Consider the following 17455-nt stretch of genomic DNA (forward strand, 5'->3'; position numbering starts at 1 on the left):
TCCTGAGAACGTGCCCCCTGGTTCTAGATTCCCCAGCCAGGGAAAACATCCTCCCTGCATCCCATCTGTCCAGCCCTGTTGGAAGTTTATATGTCTCAATCAAATTGAGGATATGGGACAGGTGTTGGAAAATGGAATTAGCTCGACTTCAGTGGTAGTTATTGTCAGTGCAGACTCGATGGGCTGAATAGCCTTTTTAGACTGCACGGCCGGTATTTTACCGCCTCGCCCTCCCCAGAGTCGGGGCGGGCGTGGTTCTCAGAACGACATTCTCCGTTGGCCTCGAGCGGGAGTTTACGAGCCTCGGGTGGGCGAGGCGGTAAAATTCCGGCACACGATTCTACAACTCCCCTCATTCTTCTAAATTCCATTCAACACAGGTCCAGTCGAATTCAGGCACTCTCGGAGCGCTTTGAGATGATGTCCCCAGGGCTGTTCCCTGGCCCCCTTCCTGCCTGTCAGTGGGCAAAGACTCCTCCCTGACTCCAAGAGGAGAAGGGACGCTGGAGGGAGTTTCCTGACGGCTCGGAGGGCAACCTGCAGGCAGGCGTTGCTGAACCCCTGGGGCCACTCGTTCTCTGTGCCGAGCCACCTTTGAACGGCGCGACAGCAGGCGACGGAGATCCACGAATGGGCAGAGGGAGGCAACAGTCCCAGTTCAAAATCCTCCTCTCAGACAGGCAGACCGATGCTGCCACCTTACAGGGTGCGCGGGTCTGTCTGCCACTCAGACCTTGGAGCCAATGGCAGGGTTGGCAACATCCTGCCAGCTCCTGCTCCTGTACAATTGGCTGAGCCACTCAATTATCCCTATCTAATTGGCTGAGCCACTGCACGTGCCTGTCTCTGAACAGAAATCCCACTCACTTCTGGTCCCAGTGTCAGGACACTGCCTGCTGTAAGATTCCACCAACAATCTCATACATCTTTCACTGGGGCATAGATTCAACTCTGCCGCACGTTGCTGTTGCAGACGCAATAATCAAGTTAGTAAAGACCGGTGGCCCCGGACCTGCTGCCCTGTGTCCTTTCTTCCTCGCAGGGCTGGCAACTCCACTGCAAAGGCAAACGCTTCATTTTAATATTGAAACCAGCCTCCCACTTTTGACCTGCATTGGTAAACACGGTTCGATTGGTTGGGACACGCACTGGATTCAACCAGCGTTTCCAACACTTGGGGAAGGGGACATTGCAAGCCCATCCAAAAAGAAGGGGCTCAAAACTTTGCGTTTTCCTTTGTATGGAGTCAGGAAGGTCAGGGGTGCTTCTCCTGCCTGAACAGACCACCAACAAGCTGCCCTAATGCCCCTTCCTCTGCCAACCCCGGGTATATCTGTGGGTCTCAATGCCAGTCAAAATCAGTTCAGCCCTGATCAGTGGGCATGGCACCCAATTGCTACCCTTAGCTACCCAGACTACATTGGGATTGCACCCAGTTTCAGGCACTGTCTGATTCCGATCTTATTGCAACTAGTTTGAATTATTGAGACAATGGAGAATGTTCCCCAGCTACAGAATGGTTAGAGATTCAGCAGCGTTACACCCCAGCACCCTCTAGTGGCTATTCAAGGGTAATATCATTTGTCCATGTTTATCAGGTAAAAATAAGTGTGTTAACTGTTCCATTAAAATAGATGAAGGACTTTTTAATGACCATGTTAAACATTCAGTTACTAATATTCCACAGAGTAATTCTAAGTTCACAATTTGGTTTTAAACAACAGAGATTTTCAAATAATGATAATGTTTGTTTTCTGCCTTGAGGAGTTTGCGCATTCTCCCCGTGTCTGTCTGGGTTTCCTCCAGGTGCTCTGGTTTCCTCCCACAGTCCAAAGATGTGCCGGTTAGGTGGACTGGCCATGGTTAAATTGACCCTTAGAGTCAGGGTGATTAGCAGGGTTAATACGGTTACGGGGATAGAACCTGGGTGGGATTGTAGTCAGTGCAGGCTTGATGGGCCGAATGGCCTCCTTCTGTAGGGATTCAATGTTTGTTCATGCAGGTCTCAACCCTATTTGTTATTGCTGAATGCAGTTAAATCTAGCTTATCAAATCCGTGCATAATAAGTCAGGAGATGAGTGTGTGCAGAATGGTGTTCTTTTGCTCATCGGTCAACTTAACAATTTGCAGTGCGTCAAAAGCAAAGCACGTCTGCGTACTGCAACAAAGTAAACATACGACTAAAGTGTAACAGTCGCCGGAATTTTCCTGCCATTCATGCCCCGCCGCCACTGCCAGGGAGGATGGAGAATTTGGCGCTCAACCAAATCTCTGTTCACTACAGCGGGACCAGAGAATGCCACTGGCAGAAATGGCCAGAAAATTCCGGCCAAGATTAACTGATGCAATCGAGTCACTGCCCCAATTCATATTATCGAACACAATACACAACATCTAAACACATTCAATCTACAATTCAAAGAAAACCAACTTGCCTTTGCACAAGCCCTGAGGCAGCAGTGTATTACCATTCCACACTTAATGCTGCTTCTAACTCTTGTCCCCTGAAGGTGTAGGTCCATGCTGGTTCCACTGCTGCCAGGTGACCACCCAACACAAGTGGCAATTCTTCATGGCTGAATCTAATATTAGCAAACTATTCAACAGGGTGAGACATCACGGCCACACTTGGCCATATCCTCAGCTAGCGTACACACTAGTATTTTCCAAATTTGGATCAGGATTGGGAATTCTGGCTTGTCCTCCTGAATCCTGGGGTCACTGAAACCAATTGCTGGACCGATATTACCACCTTCTAGTGGCTGAGCGTATCAAACCCAACGCTTGTCGAGGAATCAAACTGAATAGTCATATTTGACATTTGCCGCCAGTTATCATTTTTATCCGAGCAATCTTGTTATTGAGTATTGCTGAAAGGAGACATGCTGTCAAAGCTTTTCACCTTGCACTCATCAGGACAGATTCACAAGAATCTCAAAGAGAACAACAGTTCATACTTCAAGAGACAGGGTGCTGATTCGTTGGCAAGCAGACTCTGATCAAGGTATTGCCATGGAGAATGCACCAGGGAATAGTTAACTGCCAAGCTTTTGTTTAAATGCAAACAAAGCAGGATGACTCTGATTCCTATAGGGAATGAATTAGGGAAGCCTGCTCCCCAAGCTTTCGTTTAGTTGAAAAAGCTGCAATGTTTGGACCTTGTGGTTCCCTTTGAGATGTGTTAATCTTGTGACTCTGTCCTGAGGAGTCCAAAGTGAAAAACTTCAACAGATGTCTCTTTTTTCAGCAATATTCAGCCTGCCTACGGCCAAATGACAATCTTGTTATTATTTATGTGGCTTGTAAAATTTCACCAGAAAATCAATAGTGACGCTGAACAGATAATGTAAGAAAGATTAACAACAAAACACTTGTGTGAGATCACATCACAGGGTCAGTACAGAAACTGACTAGAGAACAATACATGTGAATATAATTCAGAAATACAGAGAGAGAGTTATTTTCACTCCATAAATACTGAAATGACCACAATGGGTAAAATTGGTGATGAGCAGCCTGAAACCCACAGGTAAAGAGCAGAAGGAGGATGAAATACAAATAAATGTACGAGAGGAATTGGGAGGTCAGTCCCTGATTTTGGTAGTTCAGTAATAGTTAGAAAGTTCGCAGGTTTCATTTATTCTAAAAATTACATTTTAGTCTTTACCTGTTTCCACTATCATTAATTAATCAGCACCGTCTGACTGAGTGCTCACACAAAGATGGAAAAGTCAAAGAAAATTACACCCTGTTCAAGAAAAAACACAGCAAATACTGCAAGCACAAGTCACATCCAACACCTGAAAGGAAAGGACAGTTTCATGTTTAAAGGGTGCCCCGATCTTAAAGTGAAATTGAAGACCCCTCTCTCCCTCCCTCCATGGACATTCGGACACCGCCCCCCTCCTCTCCCCTCATTGAAGGGATGTTTCTTCACCTCCCTCCCCAACTGAGATCACCGTCATCAGGGCATTGGGGCCCCCCTTCATGATGGCTTCATGCCCCCTTTCATGACCATGCTTCATGACCCCATTCCTGCCCCCCTCAGGCCTAGCCCCTCGGCCTAGCCCCTCAAGCCCCACACCCAAGCACTGCCCCCAGCATCGCCCACTCAGCACTGCCAGGGTGTAGTTGGCACTGCCAGATGGGCACTGCCTAGCCATGTCCCTGACCACCTGAAGACTTCAATGGCCTCTGAGCCTCCTGGCATAGTCATTCCCGGCCAATGCAAAGCCCCTGCTTTTAGGGCGGCGCGGTGGCACAGTGGTTGGCACTGCTGCCTCACTGCGGCAGGGACCAGGGTTTGATTCCCAGCTTGGGTCACTGGCTGTGTGGAGTTTGCACGTTCTCCCCGTGTCTGCGTGGGTCTCCTCCAAGTGCTCTGGTTTGTTCCTACAGTCCAAAGATGTGTGTGTTAGGTGGATTGGTCATGGTAAATTAACCCTAGTGTCAGGGGGATTAGCAGGGTAAATGTGTGGGGTTGCGGGAATAGGACCTGGGTGGGATTGTTGTTGGTGCAGATTCGATGGGCCGAATGGCTTCCATTTGCACGGTGGAGATTCTATGATCCCATCTGGTCTCCGTCTATGGAGACCAGCAGTGATTCAAGCCGGGTTCCTGCTGCGCCCAAGGGTCAGAGAATCCCGGGAGCAGGAAGAATCTGGCCTCAAATTGACTCATCATATTTAAATGCTTATTTAAATAAAGTAATCTGATTCCCGCCCTCACTGGGCAGGAACCAGATTACGTCCATGCAGATTGCAACGGGGTTTTGCGTCAGTGCTGAACGCGCTCGACCTCTCACCTGCGATTCTCCGACCTTGCGCCACCCCAACACAATCTGCGCCAGAGTGTGGCGACTGGGTGATTTTCACAATAACTTCATTGCAGTGTTAACGTAAGCCTACTTGTGACACTAATAAATAAACTTCAAACAAATAATACCTGTTTTTGGGAGGATTGCAAATCTTTCCTTTATCTCCTCTAAATTGCTCACTAAATATTCTTTGGCTTTGACAGAATCCTTCATGGCTGCTGCAATCTCTATGACATCAGAGCAATTGGAGAAAATGTCCAAGAGTTGGTCTGCAGTTTTGGTCTAAACAAACACAGAACAGATTGATGTAGAATTCCTCTTCTTAACCAGTAATTTTAAGCATCAATAGAATGTCATAACAAAATCAATTATCTGTCTGTTTGGGTGGATGTAAAAGATCCAATGACATTCTTCAAAAAGAAGCCGGAACGTTCTCCCGGAGTCTTGGCCAATGTTTATTCATCAACAAGTCAGATTAACTGGTCATTTGCTGCAGGGTTTCCCAAACCACTCGAGCCGTCGAACCCCGAATGACCTCCCAAGAGCATCAGGGAACCCCAGGCATTCTCAATGTTGACGTCCCTTTTTATTGCCGGAAAATTGATGCAAAAACAGAAATCAAATGTAAACAAGTCTATTCTCACTCTATTTATGCAGATATTATGAATTTGGAAGAGGCACACACAGTCACAAATACAATCGCCGGCTACGTGGCTCCTTCATATTAATCTCTGGAAGTACTATCCACTTTAGGAATAGAAAATCTAAAATGTTCTCTTCAGAAAAACATATTTAAGTTTTAGCTTTCATCATTTTTGTTGGGAGGAGTGACGCAGGAAAGCTGATTATCATATCGGAGACTAAAACCTTTCTCCCCCCCTCTCTCTCACACACACTCACCCCTCTGTCCCCCCTCACACACACACACTCACTCCTCTCTCCCCCCTCACACACACTCACCCCTGTCCCCCCTCACCCCTCTGTCCCCCCTCACACACACACCCCTCTGTCCCCCCCTCACACACACACACACGCTCACCCCTCTCTCCCCCTCACACACACACTCCCCCCCCTGTCCCCGTCACACACACTCACCCCTCTGTCCCCCCCCTCACACACACACACACTCACCCATCTCTCCCCCTCTCTCACACACACACACCACCTTCCTGATACCTCCACACACATTCACTCTCCTCACATATTCACCCTTCTCTGAGAGAGACACTTTACCCCTTCTCTCATACACTCACTCCCTCTCTCACACTCATTCACCCTCCTCCCTCACACAAAATCAGCCCTCTTTCTCTCACTCGGAGTCCTATTCTGGCCACCTGCTCCAAGGCCCACTCTGGATGCCCCGCACCCCCCCCCCCCACCCCAGCCCCCACACCCCCACCCACCCTCCACTCTGAGGCTCACTCGGGACCAGCCCTCCCATTGCTCCAACGCCCACTCCAGTTCCAATCCGAGGCCCTCCCTTTTCATCACTCCGCTTTCTAATCTTGTCCAACTGCCTCTGATTGGACAAGCAGCTCTGCAGCAGTTTTCAAATTTTACCAATGTGCCTGGCTGACCACGGGACCCCGGGGAGACTGGAATGGACCCCCCCCCACCCCCCGGGGAGACTGGAACGGACCCTCCCGGGGAGACTGGAACGGACCCCCCAGGGAGACTGCAATGGACCCCCTGGAGAGACTGGAACGGACCCCCTCGGGGAGACTGGAACGGACCCCCCGGGGAGACTGGAACGGACCCCCCCGGGGAGACTGGAACGGACCCCCCCGGGGAGACTGGAACGGACCCCCCCGGGGAGACTGGAACGGACCCCCCGGGGAGACTGGAACAGATCCCCCTCCTGGGGAGACTGGAACGGATCCCCCCGGGGAGACTGGAACGGACCCCCCCCCGGAAGGCTCCCACTGGATACCTTCCCCTGATCTGAAAAACAACCAGGCACCTTTACCCCCTGCTTCCCATCACTCAGTCAGCACCAAATCCCTCCGAACACTTTCCCTCTTATTCCATGATCTTCAGATATAAATCATTAAACATTCACTGGTATTAACTGGAAGGTTCTTTACCTCAAGAGCACTTTGAATATCACTCAAACTGTACTTGGCACCAAAGACCGCCTGGTACATATGCTTCACCAGGGTGATGTGAGAGGTTCCCAGAGACTGCTTGTTGTTGCTGATCTTCTCGGCAACTTCCACAAATTCACTGGATACCTCGGCAGAATTAAGTAAAAGCACCGTACTGGAACAGAGAGAGGGACAAAGATAAGCACGTGTAAGGTCATGGGTACAAATTCAACTGTTGTTACAACAAAGCACTTAAAGGACAAATTCAGGCTGCTTTACTTCATCCCAGCAATAAATTTCATTCCACCAGCTGTTTACTCACGGGGAACGATATCATAAAATCTGGCTCTCTGGGGACTGGGTGCCACCATGGGTCAACATTCTGCCGTTTTAACCACTGAAACACTGTTTGTGACCCAGTTCAGATGGCTTAAAACTGTTACATTTAATTCACTTGGGCAGTCTTCAACCAGGTGACCTCGTATCGCTGTTGCCCAACCCTGAATTATCAAACTCAGGAGATGGAAAACAGTTCAGATCAGGACAACCGTTAAAATTGTTCAGAGTTGAATAAAAAATCTGGTGGAGGGAATTAAACATGGATGTAGAAAATAGGAGCAGGAGGAGATCATTCAACCCTTCGAGCTTGTTCCACCATTCAATATGGTCATGGCTGATCATCCAACTCAATAGCCTGATCCTGCCTTCCCCCATATCCTTTGATCCCCTTTGCCCAAAGAGCTTTATCTAACTGCTTCTTGAAAAACATTCAATGTTTTGGCCTCAACTACTTCCTGTGGTAGTGAATTCCACAGGCTCACCACTCTCTGGGTGAAGAAATTTCTCCTCATCTCTGTCTTAAATCGTTTACCCCGTATCCTCAGACTGTGACCCCCTGGTTCTGGACACCCCCACCATTGGGAGATTAATGAGTGATGCAGGAGTCCAAAGGATGTGTAGGTTAGGATGATTGGCCGTGCTAAATTGACCCTAGTGTCAGGGGGATTAGCAGGGTAAATGTGTGGGGTTATGGGAATAGGGCCTGGGTGGGATTGTGGTCAGTACAGACTCGATGGGCCGAATGGCCTCCTTCTGTACTATAGGGATTCTATGAATCTATGAACTGAGTGTCTGACGGGAAAATGCTCCATTCGTCAGCACTGATAGTCTCCTACTTAAAGAGCAGACAAAAATAAGTACTTTTCTCATAGAATAAAACTAAAATTGGAATAAAATATGCAATTATTTCTTAGAATCATAGGATCCTACAGTGCAGAACGAGGCCATTTGGCCCATCGAGTCTGCACCCAACACAATCCCACACAGGCCCTATCCCCGTAACCCCATGTATTTACCCTAGCTAGTCCCCCTGGCACTAAGGGGCAATTTAGCATGGCCAATCCACCCAACCCGCACATCTTTGGACTGTGGGAGGAAACCCACGCAGACACGGGGAGAATGTGCAGACTCCACACAGACAGTGACCCAAGCCAGAGATCAAGCTTGGGTCCCTGGTGTTGTGAGGCAGCAGTGCTAAGCATTGTGCTACCGTGCCACCTTAACTTGCCTCAGCTCCCTCGCACAATTGTATTAGCTGTCAGAGATTTAGTAAGAAATGTGCTTTCTTCTGACACAAATCAATACATTATTTGGCGAAAATAGGAACTAACACTTGAATTAAAACCGCACTGGATAATTGAGGCGGTTTGAAATTCCAGTGGAAAAATTGAGTTGTTCAGTTAAAGCCTTACAGCTTGTTTCCAGGCCATAATCATTTTCCTTTTGCTGATTTGCATGGAGGTGTAACTTACACAAGGACATCGCTTCCTGAATAAAAGAAGAAACATGCAAATAGCAAAATACTGAGGGTGCTGGAAAGCTGAAATGAAAACAGAAAATGCACAGGCGGCTTGGCAGCGTTGGTGAGAGTGAGACAGAGTTAACATTTCAGGTCTGTGATCTTGCACTAGAACACAGCTGGTAAAAGGGTCACAGACCTGGAACCATCAGTGCAATTTTCCTGTGTATCCCAGTCTGGCTCAAATGGCATCAGAAGGTCACACTGTTTGGAAATCAGTCAATGCTCTGCAACTTCCCCTGATTTAGCCAATAAGTGGCCAGAGGGAGGACTCGCCATTCAATGAAGGACAGCAGGTGGACTCTTGAAGTCAATGGGCCAATAAGGAGGCCCCCGAGCTTGAGAGTATCAACAGGGGGGTTGTAGTAGGTGAGGGGGAGGGCATCTGGTTAACCAGTGCCCTTTAGGGAAGGAAATCTGCCATCCTTCCCCAGTCTGGCCGATAGGTAAATCCAGATCCAATAGGGTTGACTCCTAACTGCCCTCTGAAATGCCGAGCAAGCCACTGAATTTAAGGGCAAATAGGGATGGGTAATAAATAACACCGACCCAGCCAATGACGCCCACATCCCGTGAATGAACTCAAAAAATCCGAAAATGGAGATAATCTGTCTCCAAAACTTAAGATTTAAAACAAATAAAGGCCTTTGCAGCCAGGCCACCATTGTGTATGTTCGGGGGGGGGGGGGGGGGGGGAACGGGGCTGCAGAGGGGTGGTCAGGTAGCCCATTGTAGTAATGAATGGCCTATTCCTTCAATAGACCATTCATTACTTCAGTGGGCTACTTGCTGTTGCCCGACTCACCACCCCCTCCTCACCGCTCCCCTCCACAGCCCCTCCCGCACCCTCATTCCCGCTTCTAGGTAAATGGCCCAGGGGCAGAAAGGAATGGGGAACCAGCATGCAGGTCAGTACCCAACTGCCTCAGGCGACACATCCAGCAGCCCAATAACTCACTTTCTCCCTGCACAGAAACTGCCAGTCCTTGGCGAATACTTCCAGAACAAAAAGAATTGCAGCTCATCACCAGTAGGTGGCAGGGTTGAGACAATTTCCAATCATGCACAGTGCTGGCCCTGAAATTCTGCAAGAGCTTTATCGCGCCGTCTCTCACTGAAACCCCCAAGTGGAGTTACCGTCCCCTTGGTAATTTGTAAGGTCCAGAATTTCCATTCACCTTTTAAAGTGCAAATGAGGGGCATGGGCAGATCCAAGGGCGTTGAATCGCAAAGCAAATTCCAGTGAAGAACAGTGCCAAACATAACGTGGCCAACAATATCACAACGCAAAACATTCCAGGCCCACAGTTATTCTTTAAACAGACATTTAATACCTCGCTGGTTCAAACAAAATGAAAAAAAGTCAGGCTCATGTAACAGCGTCGGAGTCCTTTGAATAAAGTATTTGCTTGTTTCTGGTGGTTTAGACGATGTTAGAGATAACAGTGAGATCTCAGTGTCCTTGCCCTGTAATTCCGGATGAACTAGTCAACTCATTCCTAGTCATCTCATTTCTGTCGTGGGACATTCCTGTCCACAACAGGTTCTGCCAGCTTCATCTTTAAAGTGTATTGATTGGTGTTACGTTAGGGGCGCGGTGGCTGGGAGGATCACAACGGGGTTTCACGCCAGTGCTGAATGCGGCAAAATTATTTATTTATCAGTGTCGCAAGTTGGGCTTATATTAACACTGCAATGAAGTTACGGTGAAAATCCCCTAGTCGCCACACTCCGGCGCCTGTTCGGGTACACTGAGGGAGAAGTTAGCATGGCCAATGCACAGAACCAGCACGTCTTTGGATTGTGGGAGGAAACCGGAGCACCCAGAGGAAAACCACACAGACACGGGGAGAATGTGCAGACTCCGCACAAACAGTGACCCAAGCCGGGAATCAAACTCAGGTCCCTGGCGCTGTGAAGCAGCAGTGCCGCCCGTAACAACAGTGGCTGCATTTCTTTACAATGTATGTGATGCGCTGTGAGCCACCTTTGAGAGATGCCCCCTGGTACAATACAAATTAAGGTTCTCATTTTTTCTAAATACATATGATAGAAGTGGGGAAAATGATTCATTATCATGCAGATCCATTCATAAGGCAACATGTACTCGAACTCCAGGAACTTGTTTTGTATACTTTTAAAATGTGCAGGTTAGGTGGATTGGCCATAGTAAACTGCCCCTTAGTGTCCAAAGATGTCTAGGTTAGGGAATTAACAGGATAAATGTGAGGGGTTGCAGGGATGGGGTGGAGGGATGGGGTTGGGTGGGATGCTCTGTCAGAGAGTCGATGCACACTCGATGGGCTGAATGGTCTCCTCCTGCACTGTCGGGATTCTATGATTCGACACAAACTAGATGGCTTGCTATAATATGCAAGAATAGAAATCTGCAGCATGTTGCATGAAATGGTGTCAGATAATGTATTACCAATAGGCTTGACTATCATCTGAATTGATAGCAAAATAGGAACATTTCTCAACTTATCTGATCCTTACATGGTTTTGTTTTGAAGATTTTTGGTTGTTAATCCTTGTTCTGCTCTCACCAACCTCTGAAACGAGATCCCTGCAAGGTGAAACAATCTGTTAATACGAGTTACATTTTTTGAGATCAATTCATCCTTCAGACAACAATGATTGGCAATTGGGAAGATGCTAACATTGGCCAGAATGTTATGTTGGTCAGGCAAGCTCGCACCTGACCCGAAAGTGCGTGAGATTGCGGAGATGATGTCATCCTAACCTTGTCATGCTCTCGCGCAATATTTTGGTCGGCAGGAGCGCGAGAGAGTTGGAAGCGTGCTGGCCGAAAATCAAGACGGCAATTTAGCCCATTAGGGGGCCAACTGAACACAATTTTACACGGCCCATCTGCCTTTCCAGCTGGCGAGTGGGCCGAATGGCCAGGCGGACTTTATGTTTAGTTGCAACCTCGATCCAGAGAGAGAGATAAACTGAAATAACATTTTTTTTAAATGTGTCTGGGGAATGAAGTTTGTGATTGAATGTGCTTCCTAGATAGCTGCTTGCAATGTTCTTCCATTGCAATTTATTTTGTTTTACAGATCTGTAGCACCTGAGACAGCTCTGCAGTGGCTGTTCCATTGAGGTAGCAGATTCAGCACGGTGGCTGATGCGCGATTAAATCACTCGGGAGGCTGGATCGTACCCGGGAATAAAGGCTTTTATTCGCAACAAGAATAGAGCACACTGCTTAACAATACTATCCCAGACTAAGGGTCACTAGGAAGTGGCAGTGACCTTTATACTCCTATAAGAAGGCGGAGCCAACCGGAGTGTACCAGAGAACAATGCTAACAGGTGGAACACCCCAACCCTAACCCCAACAGTAACAAGAGTAACATATGTACAAGTACCCATAGTGATAACCATCTATGGTTCAGTACCCATAGTGGTAACCATCTATGGTTCACCACAGTGGCACAGTGGCTAGCACTGCTGCCTCACAGCGCCAAGGACCTGGGTTCAATTCCCGGCTTGTGTCACTGTCTGTGTGGAGTCCCCTTGGTAATTTGGGGGGGGGGGGGGGGGAATGGTAAATACGTAGGGTTACAAGGATAGGGTCTGGGTGGGGTTGTTGTTGGTATGGTCTCAATGGCCCAAATGGCCTCCTTCTGCACTGTAGGGATCCAATGAAACTATGAAATGATGTGCAGGTTAGGTGGATTAGCCATGGTAAATGCGCAGGGTTACAGGGATGGGGGGGTGGGTAAGATACTCTTTTGCAGAGTTGGTGCAGACTCGATGGGCTGAACGACCTCCTTCTGCACTGTAGGGATTCTATGGATCAGACGAATCAGCTGGCACCCTCCCTTTTCTCAGCTCCCACCCTCTTCCTGCTCTCCCAGCAGCACCGAGCCTTTCCCAGGCCGCGATTCACACCGGCTGCCCATTAGTAGGCCATTGGCCAGCCTGAAATCACTTTCTGGAGTTCTGCGCCCACTTTGAAAACAGTCTAAATTAAAACAGAGCAGACATATTCCTGAAACAGCCGCCACAATTTTGAAATGGTCCTTTTTGGATATAATTAAGCAGACACATTTCAATCAATTAGAAGGATGACAGTGCTTTGTACTGGCTTCAATGGTCATCCCATCGGGGACACATCAATTGACTGAATTGGGTTTCCTTTAAACATGTGGCCAATGACGGGTTCAATGGAAACAGCATCAAAGTGAGAGTTTCAGAAAGTGAGGCAGTGAAGCAGTTTCTGTCGACTGACGGTTGAATGATCGATATGAAGATTTTAGTGAAACAGCCAAGCTGAGAAAAACCCCGGTAAGGTTGTGTCCTGTTTTTCAAAAACTCAAACCTCAAGTTTATTCAGTTAATTTTGAACTTGATGATTAGTTCACATTCCCAATGATAAAGCCAATTTTGCAGAGTCACAATTCTTGTACAACGCTGTAACTCTGCATTGTCCAGCAGAAGCTGTACAATGTGTACTATTATAGTCTTCCTTTCCTTCATTTCAATATCAAGAGAATTCACAAATAACAGGTAACTGACGGACTTCAACTGTGTGAAGAAAGTAGTGAAGCTGAGCTTCTTTATTTGATTTGATTTATTATTGTCACATGTATTAGTATACAGTGAAAGGTATTCTTTCTTGCAAGCTATATGGACAAAATATACCATTGGTCAAATACATCCTGGAACAGGGAAGGTTCTGGGGAGATTTTACAGAGTGTTCAATATTATGAAGGGGTTTAAGGGGTCAATGGGGAGAAATGTTCTGCTGATAGGAGGGTCGACAACCAGAGAACACAGACTGAAGATAAAGAGCCAGGGGAAGGTGAGGAAATTTAGTTTTACACAGCGGGTTGTTATCATCTGGAGTGCAGTATCTGAAAGGATAGAGGAAGCAGACATAAACGTAGCTTTCTCTAGGGAATTTTGGATATGTACATTGAAAGTAAAAATTTGTAGGTTGTGGGGTTAGAACAGAACGGTGAGACAGTGACTGGGAATCACAGAACTCCCTCCCCAACAGCACTGTGGGTGCACTTACACCACACGGACTGCAGCGCTTCACGAAGGCAGCTCACCACCACCTTCTGAATGGCAATTAACGATGGCCAATAAATGCTGGCCTAGCCAGCGATGCCCACATACCACGAATGAGTAATGATAATGAAGACTAATTGGATGTCTGTTGTAAAAAACCAGCAGAAACACAATGGGCTGAATGGCCTCCTTCATTGCTGTAAGATCCTTTGAACACTTCAAGAAAGCAAGCCTCAGAGACGTTTTTCTCCGATGCTGAGAGCAAATAATGTGGAGATGCCGGCGTTGGACTGGGGTAAACACAGTAAGAAGTCTCACAACACCAGGTCAAAGTCCAACAGGTTTATTTGGTAGCAAATACCATAAGCTTTCGGAGCGCTGCTCCTTCGTCAGATGGAGTGGAAATGTGCTCTCAAACAGTGCACAGAGACACAAAATCAAGTTACAGAATACTAATTAGAATGCGAATCCCTACAACCAGCAGGTCTTAAAGGTACAGGCAATGTGTGTGGAGGGAGCATTAAACACAGGTTAAAGAGATGTGTATTGTCTCCAGACAGAACAGCTAGTGAGATTCTGCAAGCCCAGGAGGCAAGCTGTGGGGGTTACTGATAATGTGACATAAATCCAACATCCCGGTTTAGGCCGTCCTCATGTGTGCGGAACTTGGCTATCAGTTTCTGCTCAGCAACTCTGCGCTGTCGTGTGTCGTGAAGGCCGCCTTGGAGAACGCTTACCTGAAGGTCCAAGGCTGAGTGCCTGTGACTGCTGAAATGCTCCCCCACAGTTTCCCCTGGGGAAACCATGCAGACGCTACGACAACGGATGAATGAACACCGCTTGACAATCACCAGGCAAGACTGTTCTCTTCCTGTGGGGGAGCACTTCAGCAGTCACGGGCACTCAGCCTTGGATCTTCAGGTAAGCGTTCCCCAAGGTGGCCTTCACGACACACGACAGCGCAGAGTCGCTGAGCAGAAACTGGTAGCCAAGTTCCGCACACATGAGGACGGCCTAAACCGGGATCTTGGGTTTATGTCACACTATCAGTAACCCCCACAGCTTGCCCCCTGGACTTGCAGAATCTCACTAGCTGTTCTGTCTGGAGACAATACATATCTCTTTAACCTGTGTTTAATGCTCCCTCCACCCACATTGTCTGTACCTTTAAGACCTGGCTGGCTGTAGGCATTCGCACTCTAATTAGTATTCTGCAACTTGATTTTGTGTCTCTGTGCACTGTTTGAGAGCACATTTCCACTCCATCTGACGAAGGAGCAGCGCTCCGAAAGCTTATGGTATTTGCTACCAAATAAACCTGTTGGACTTTAACCTGGTGTTGTGAGACTTCTTACTGAGAGCAAATAATCCAGGATTTAAGTCTAATTGTACAATTTACAGTATTGAACCCCGATAAGTTGCATTCCTCAGATAATAATTCCAGCACCCCAATTGGAGCGAGAATCTCAAAAATGTCAAAACCAGAAACAAAAATGTTGTCGTGCATTTTGAACAAACTCAGCCAAGATGTTATCTGAAGGGCAAGAGGAACAAAACAGAAGCAATTTTTCTGTTGCAGGAATAGCAAAATTAGCTTCAAATTCCCCGAAACATTACGTTATTGTTTATCCATTGACAGAAATTGTCGACATGTTCTGATTTCTATTGCTTGGAAGTTTTCACTTCTGCTTCCCATTTTAAATATTTAAATTAAGACTCAAAGTACTCTTTTCGACACGACAGCTATGTGGCCGTGAATGGGCCTCAGCTTTTGGGATTACATTCAAGTGAGGTTCAGCTATGACTCAAACTGCATTATTGTTCACACTTACACAATGAAGGGAGTTAAAATGAAATCTGATGAACCTTCCAAATGATCCACAGCAAAATCTAATGGGTGGAATTCTCCAGCCGCACTGGTCTAAATTCCCACCCAACCGTCAATGGCGTTTCACATTCTCCGCAACCCGCCCGCTAAAATTCCAGTGGTAGGCGGGATGGGAGAATTCCGGCCAAAGGATCTAGAGGGCACTTGATGCTCTCAATAAAATTCTATTTATGTGTGGGAGTGAGTGGTTTTGGTGATTGTCCCTTTAAGGTCAACACAGCAGAGCAAAGGTCACATGGCCTATGTGACCAATTGGGACTCCTCATGGTGAACGAAGGTGAACAAAAATGCAGTTTGAGTTGTAGTCGAACCTCACTCGAATGTAATTCCAAGAAGCTAAGGCCCAGACATGAGGGGACATAGGTTCAAGGTGAGGGGCAGGAGATTTAGGGGGAATGTGGGGAAAAACAGAAGGTGGTGACGGTCTGGAATGTCCTGTCTGGGAGGGTGGGAGAGGCGGGTTGCCTCCCATCCTTTAAAAAGAATAAAGAACAAGGAAAATTAAAGCACAGAAACAGGCCCTTCGGCCCTCCAAGCTTGCACCAACCATGCTGCCTGACTTAACTAAAACCCTCTACCCTTCCAGGGACCATATCCCTCTATTCCCATCCTATTCATGTTCTTGTCAAGATGCCCCTTAAAAGTCACTACCATATCCGCTTCCACTACCTCCCCTGGCACCGAGTTCCAGGCACCCACTACTCTGTGTAAAAAATCTGCCTTGTACATTTCCTTTAAACCTTGCCCCTCGCACCTTAAACCTATGCCCCCTAGTAATTGACTCTTCCACCCTGAGAAAAAGCTTCTGACTATCCACTCTGTCCATGCCTCTCATAATCTTGTAGACTTCTATCAGGTCTCACCTCAACCTCTGTCACTCCAGTGAGAACAAACCAAGTTTCTCCAACCTCTCCTCAAAGCTAATGCCCTCCATACCAGGCAACATCCTGGTAAATCTTTTCTGTATCCTCTCCAAAGCCTCCACACCCTTCTGGTAGTGTGGCGACCAGAATTGAACACTATATTCCAAGTGTGGCCTAACTAAGATTCTATAAAGCTGCAACATGACTTGCCAATTTTTAAACTCAATGCCCCAGCCGATGAAGGCAAGCATGCCGTATACCTTCTTGACTACCTTCACCACCTGCATTGCCACTTTCAGTGACCTGTGTAGTTGTACACCCAGATCCCTTTGCCTATCAATACTCTTAAGGGTTCTGCCAGTTACTGTATATTTCCTATCTGTATTAGACCTACCAAAATGCATTACCTCCCATTTGTCCAGATTAAACTCCATCTGCCATCTTTCCACCCAAGTCTCCAACTGATCTATATCCTCTGATGGTCCTCATCACTATCCGCAAACCCACCAACCTTTGAGTCGTCCGCAAACTTACTAATCAATCCAGTTACATTTTCCTCCAAATCATTTATATATATTACAAACAGCAAAGGTCCCAGCACTGACCCCTGAGGGACGCCACTTGTCACAGCCCTCCATTCAGAAACGCACCTTTCCACTGCTACCCTCTGTCTTCTTTGACCGAGCCAGTTTAGTATCCACCTTGCCAGCTCACCTTTGATCCCATGCGACTTCACCTTCTGCACCAATCTGCCATGAGGGACCTTGTCAAAGGCCTTACTGAAGTCCATGTAGCCAACCTCCACTGCCCTACCCTCATCAATCATCTTCGTCACTTCCTCGAAAAACTCGATTAAGTTCGTGAGACACGACCTCCCCTTCACAAAACCATGTTGCCTCTCACCAATACGTCCAATT

General features: G+C 47.4%; 1 protein-coding gene across 1 annotated transcript in view; it reads right to left on the bottom strand.

The window, feature by feature from the left end:
• The window catches only part of pik3r5 (phosphoinositide-3-kinase, regulatory subunit 5), a 112821-nt gene that overhangs the window by 32465 nt on the left and 62901 nt on the right, over nucleotides 1-17455 (bottom strand). The window contains exons 6-8 of the mRNA XM_078225988.1: nucleotides 11256-11325; nucleotides 6902-7076; nucleotides 4946-5099 (exon numbers count right to left, since the gene is read on the bottom strand). Of these exons, the coding sequence (XP_078082114.1) occupies nucleotides 4946-5099; nucleotides 6902-7076; nucleotides 11256-11325 (399 nt within the window). The remainder of the gene's footprint in view (nucleotides 1-4945; nucleotides 5100-6901; nucleotides 7077-11255; nucleotides 11326-17455) is intronic.

Source organism: Mustelus asterias, chromosome 12, assembly GCF_964213995.1.
Source record: "Mustelus asterias chromosome 12, sMusAst1.hap1.1, whole genome shotgun sequence".
Classification (NCBI taxonomy): Eukaryota; Metazoa; Chordata; class Chondrichthyes; order Carcharhiniformes; family Triakidae; genus Mustelus; species Mustelus asterias.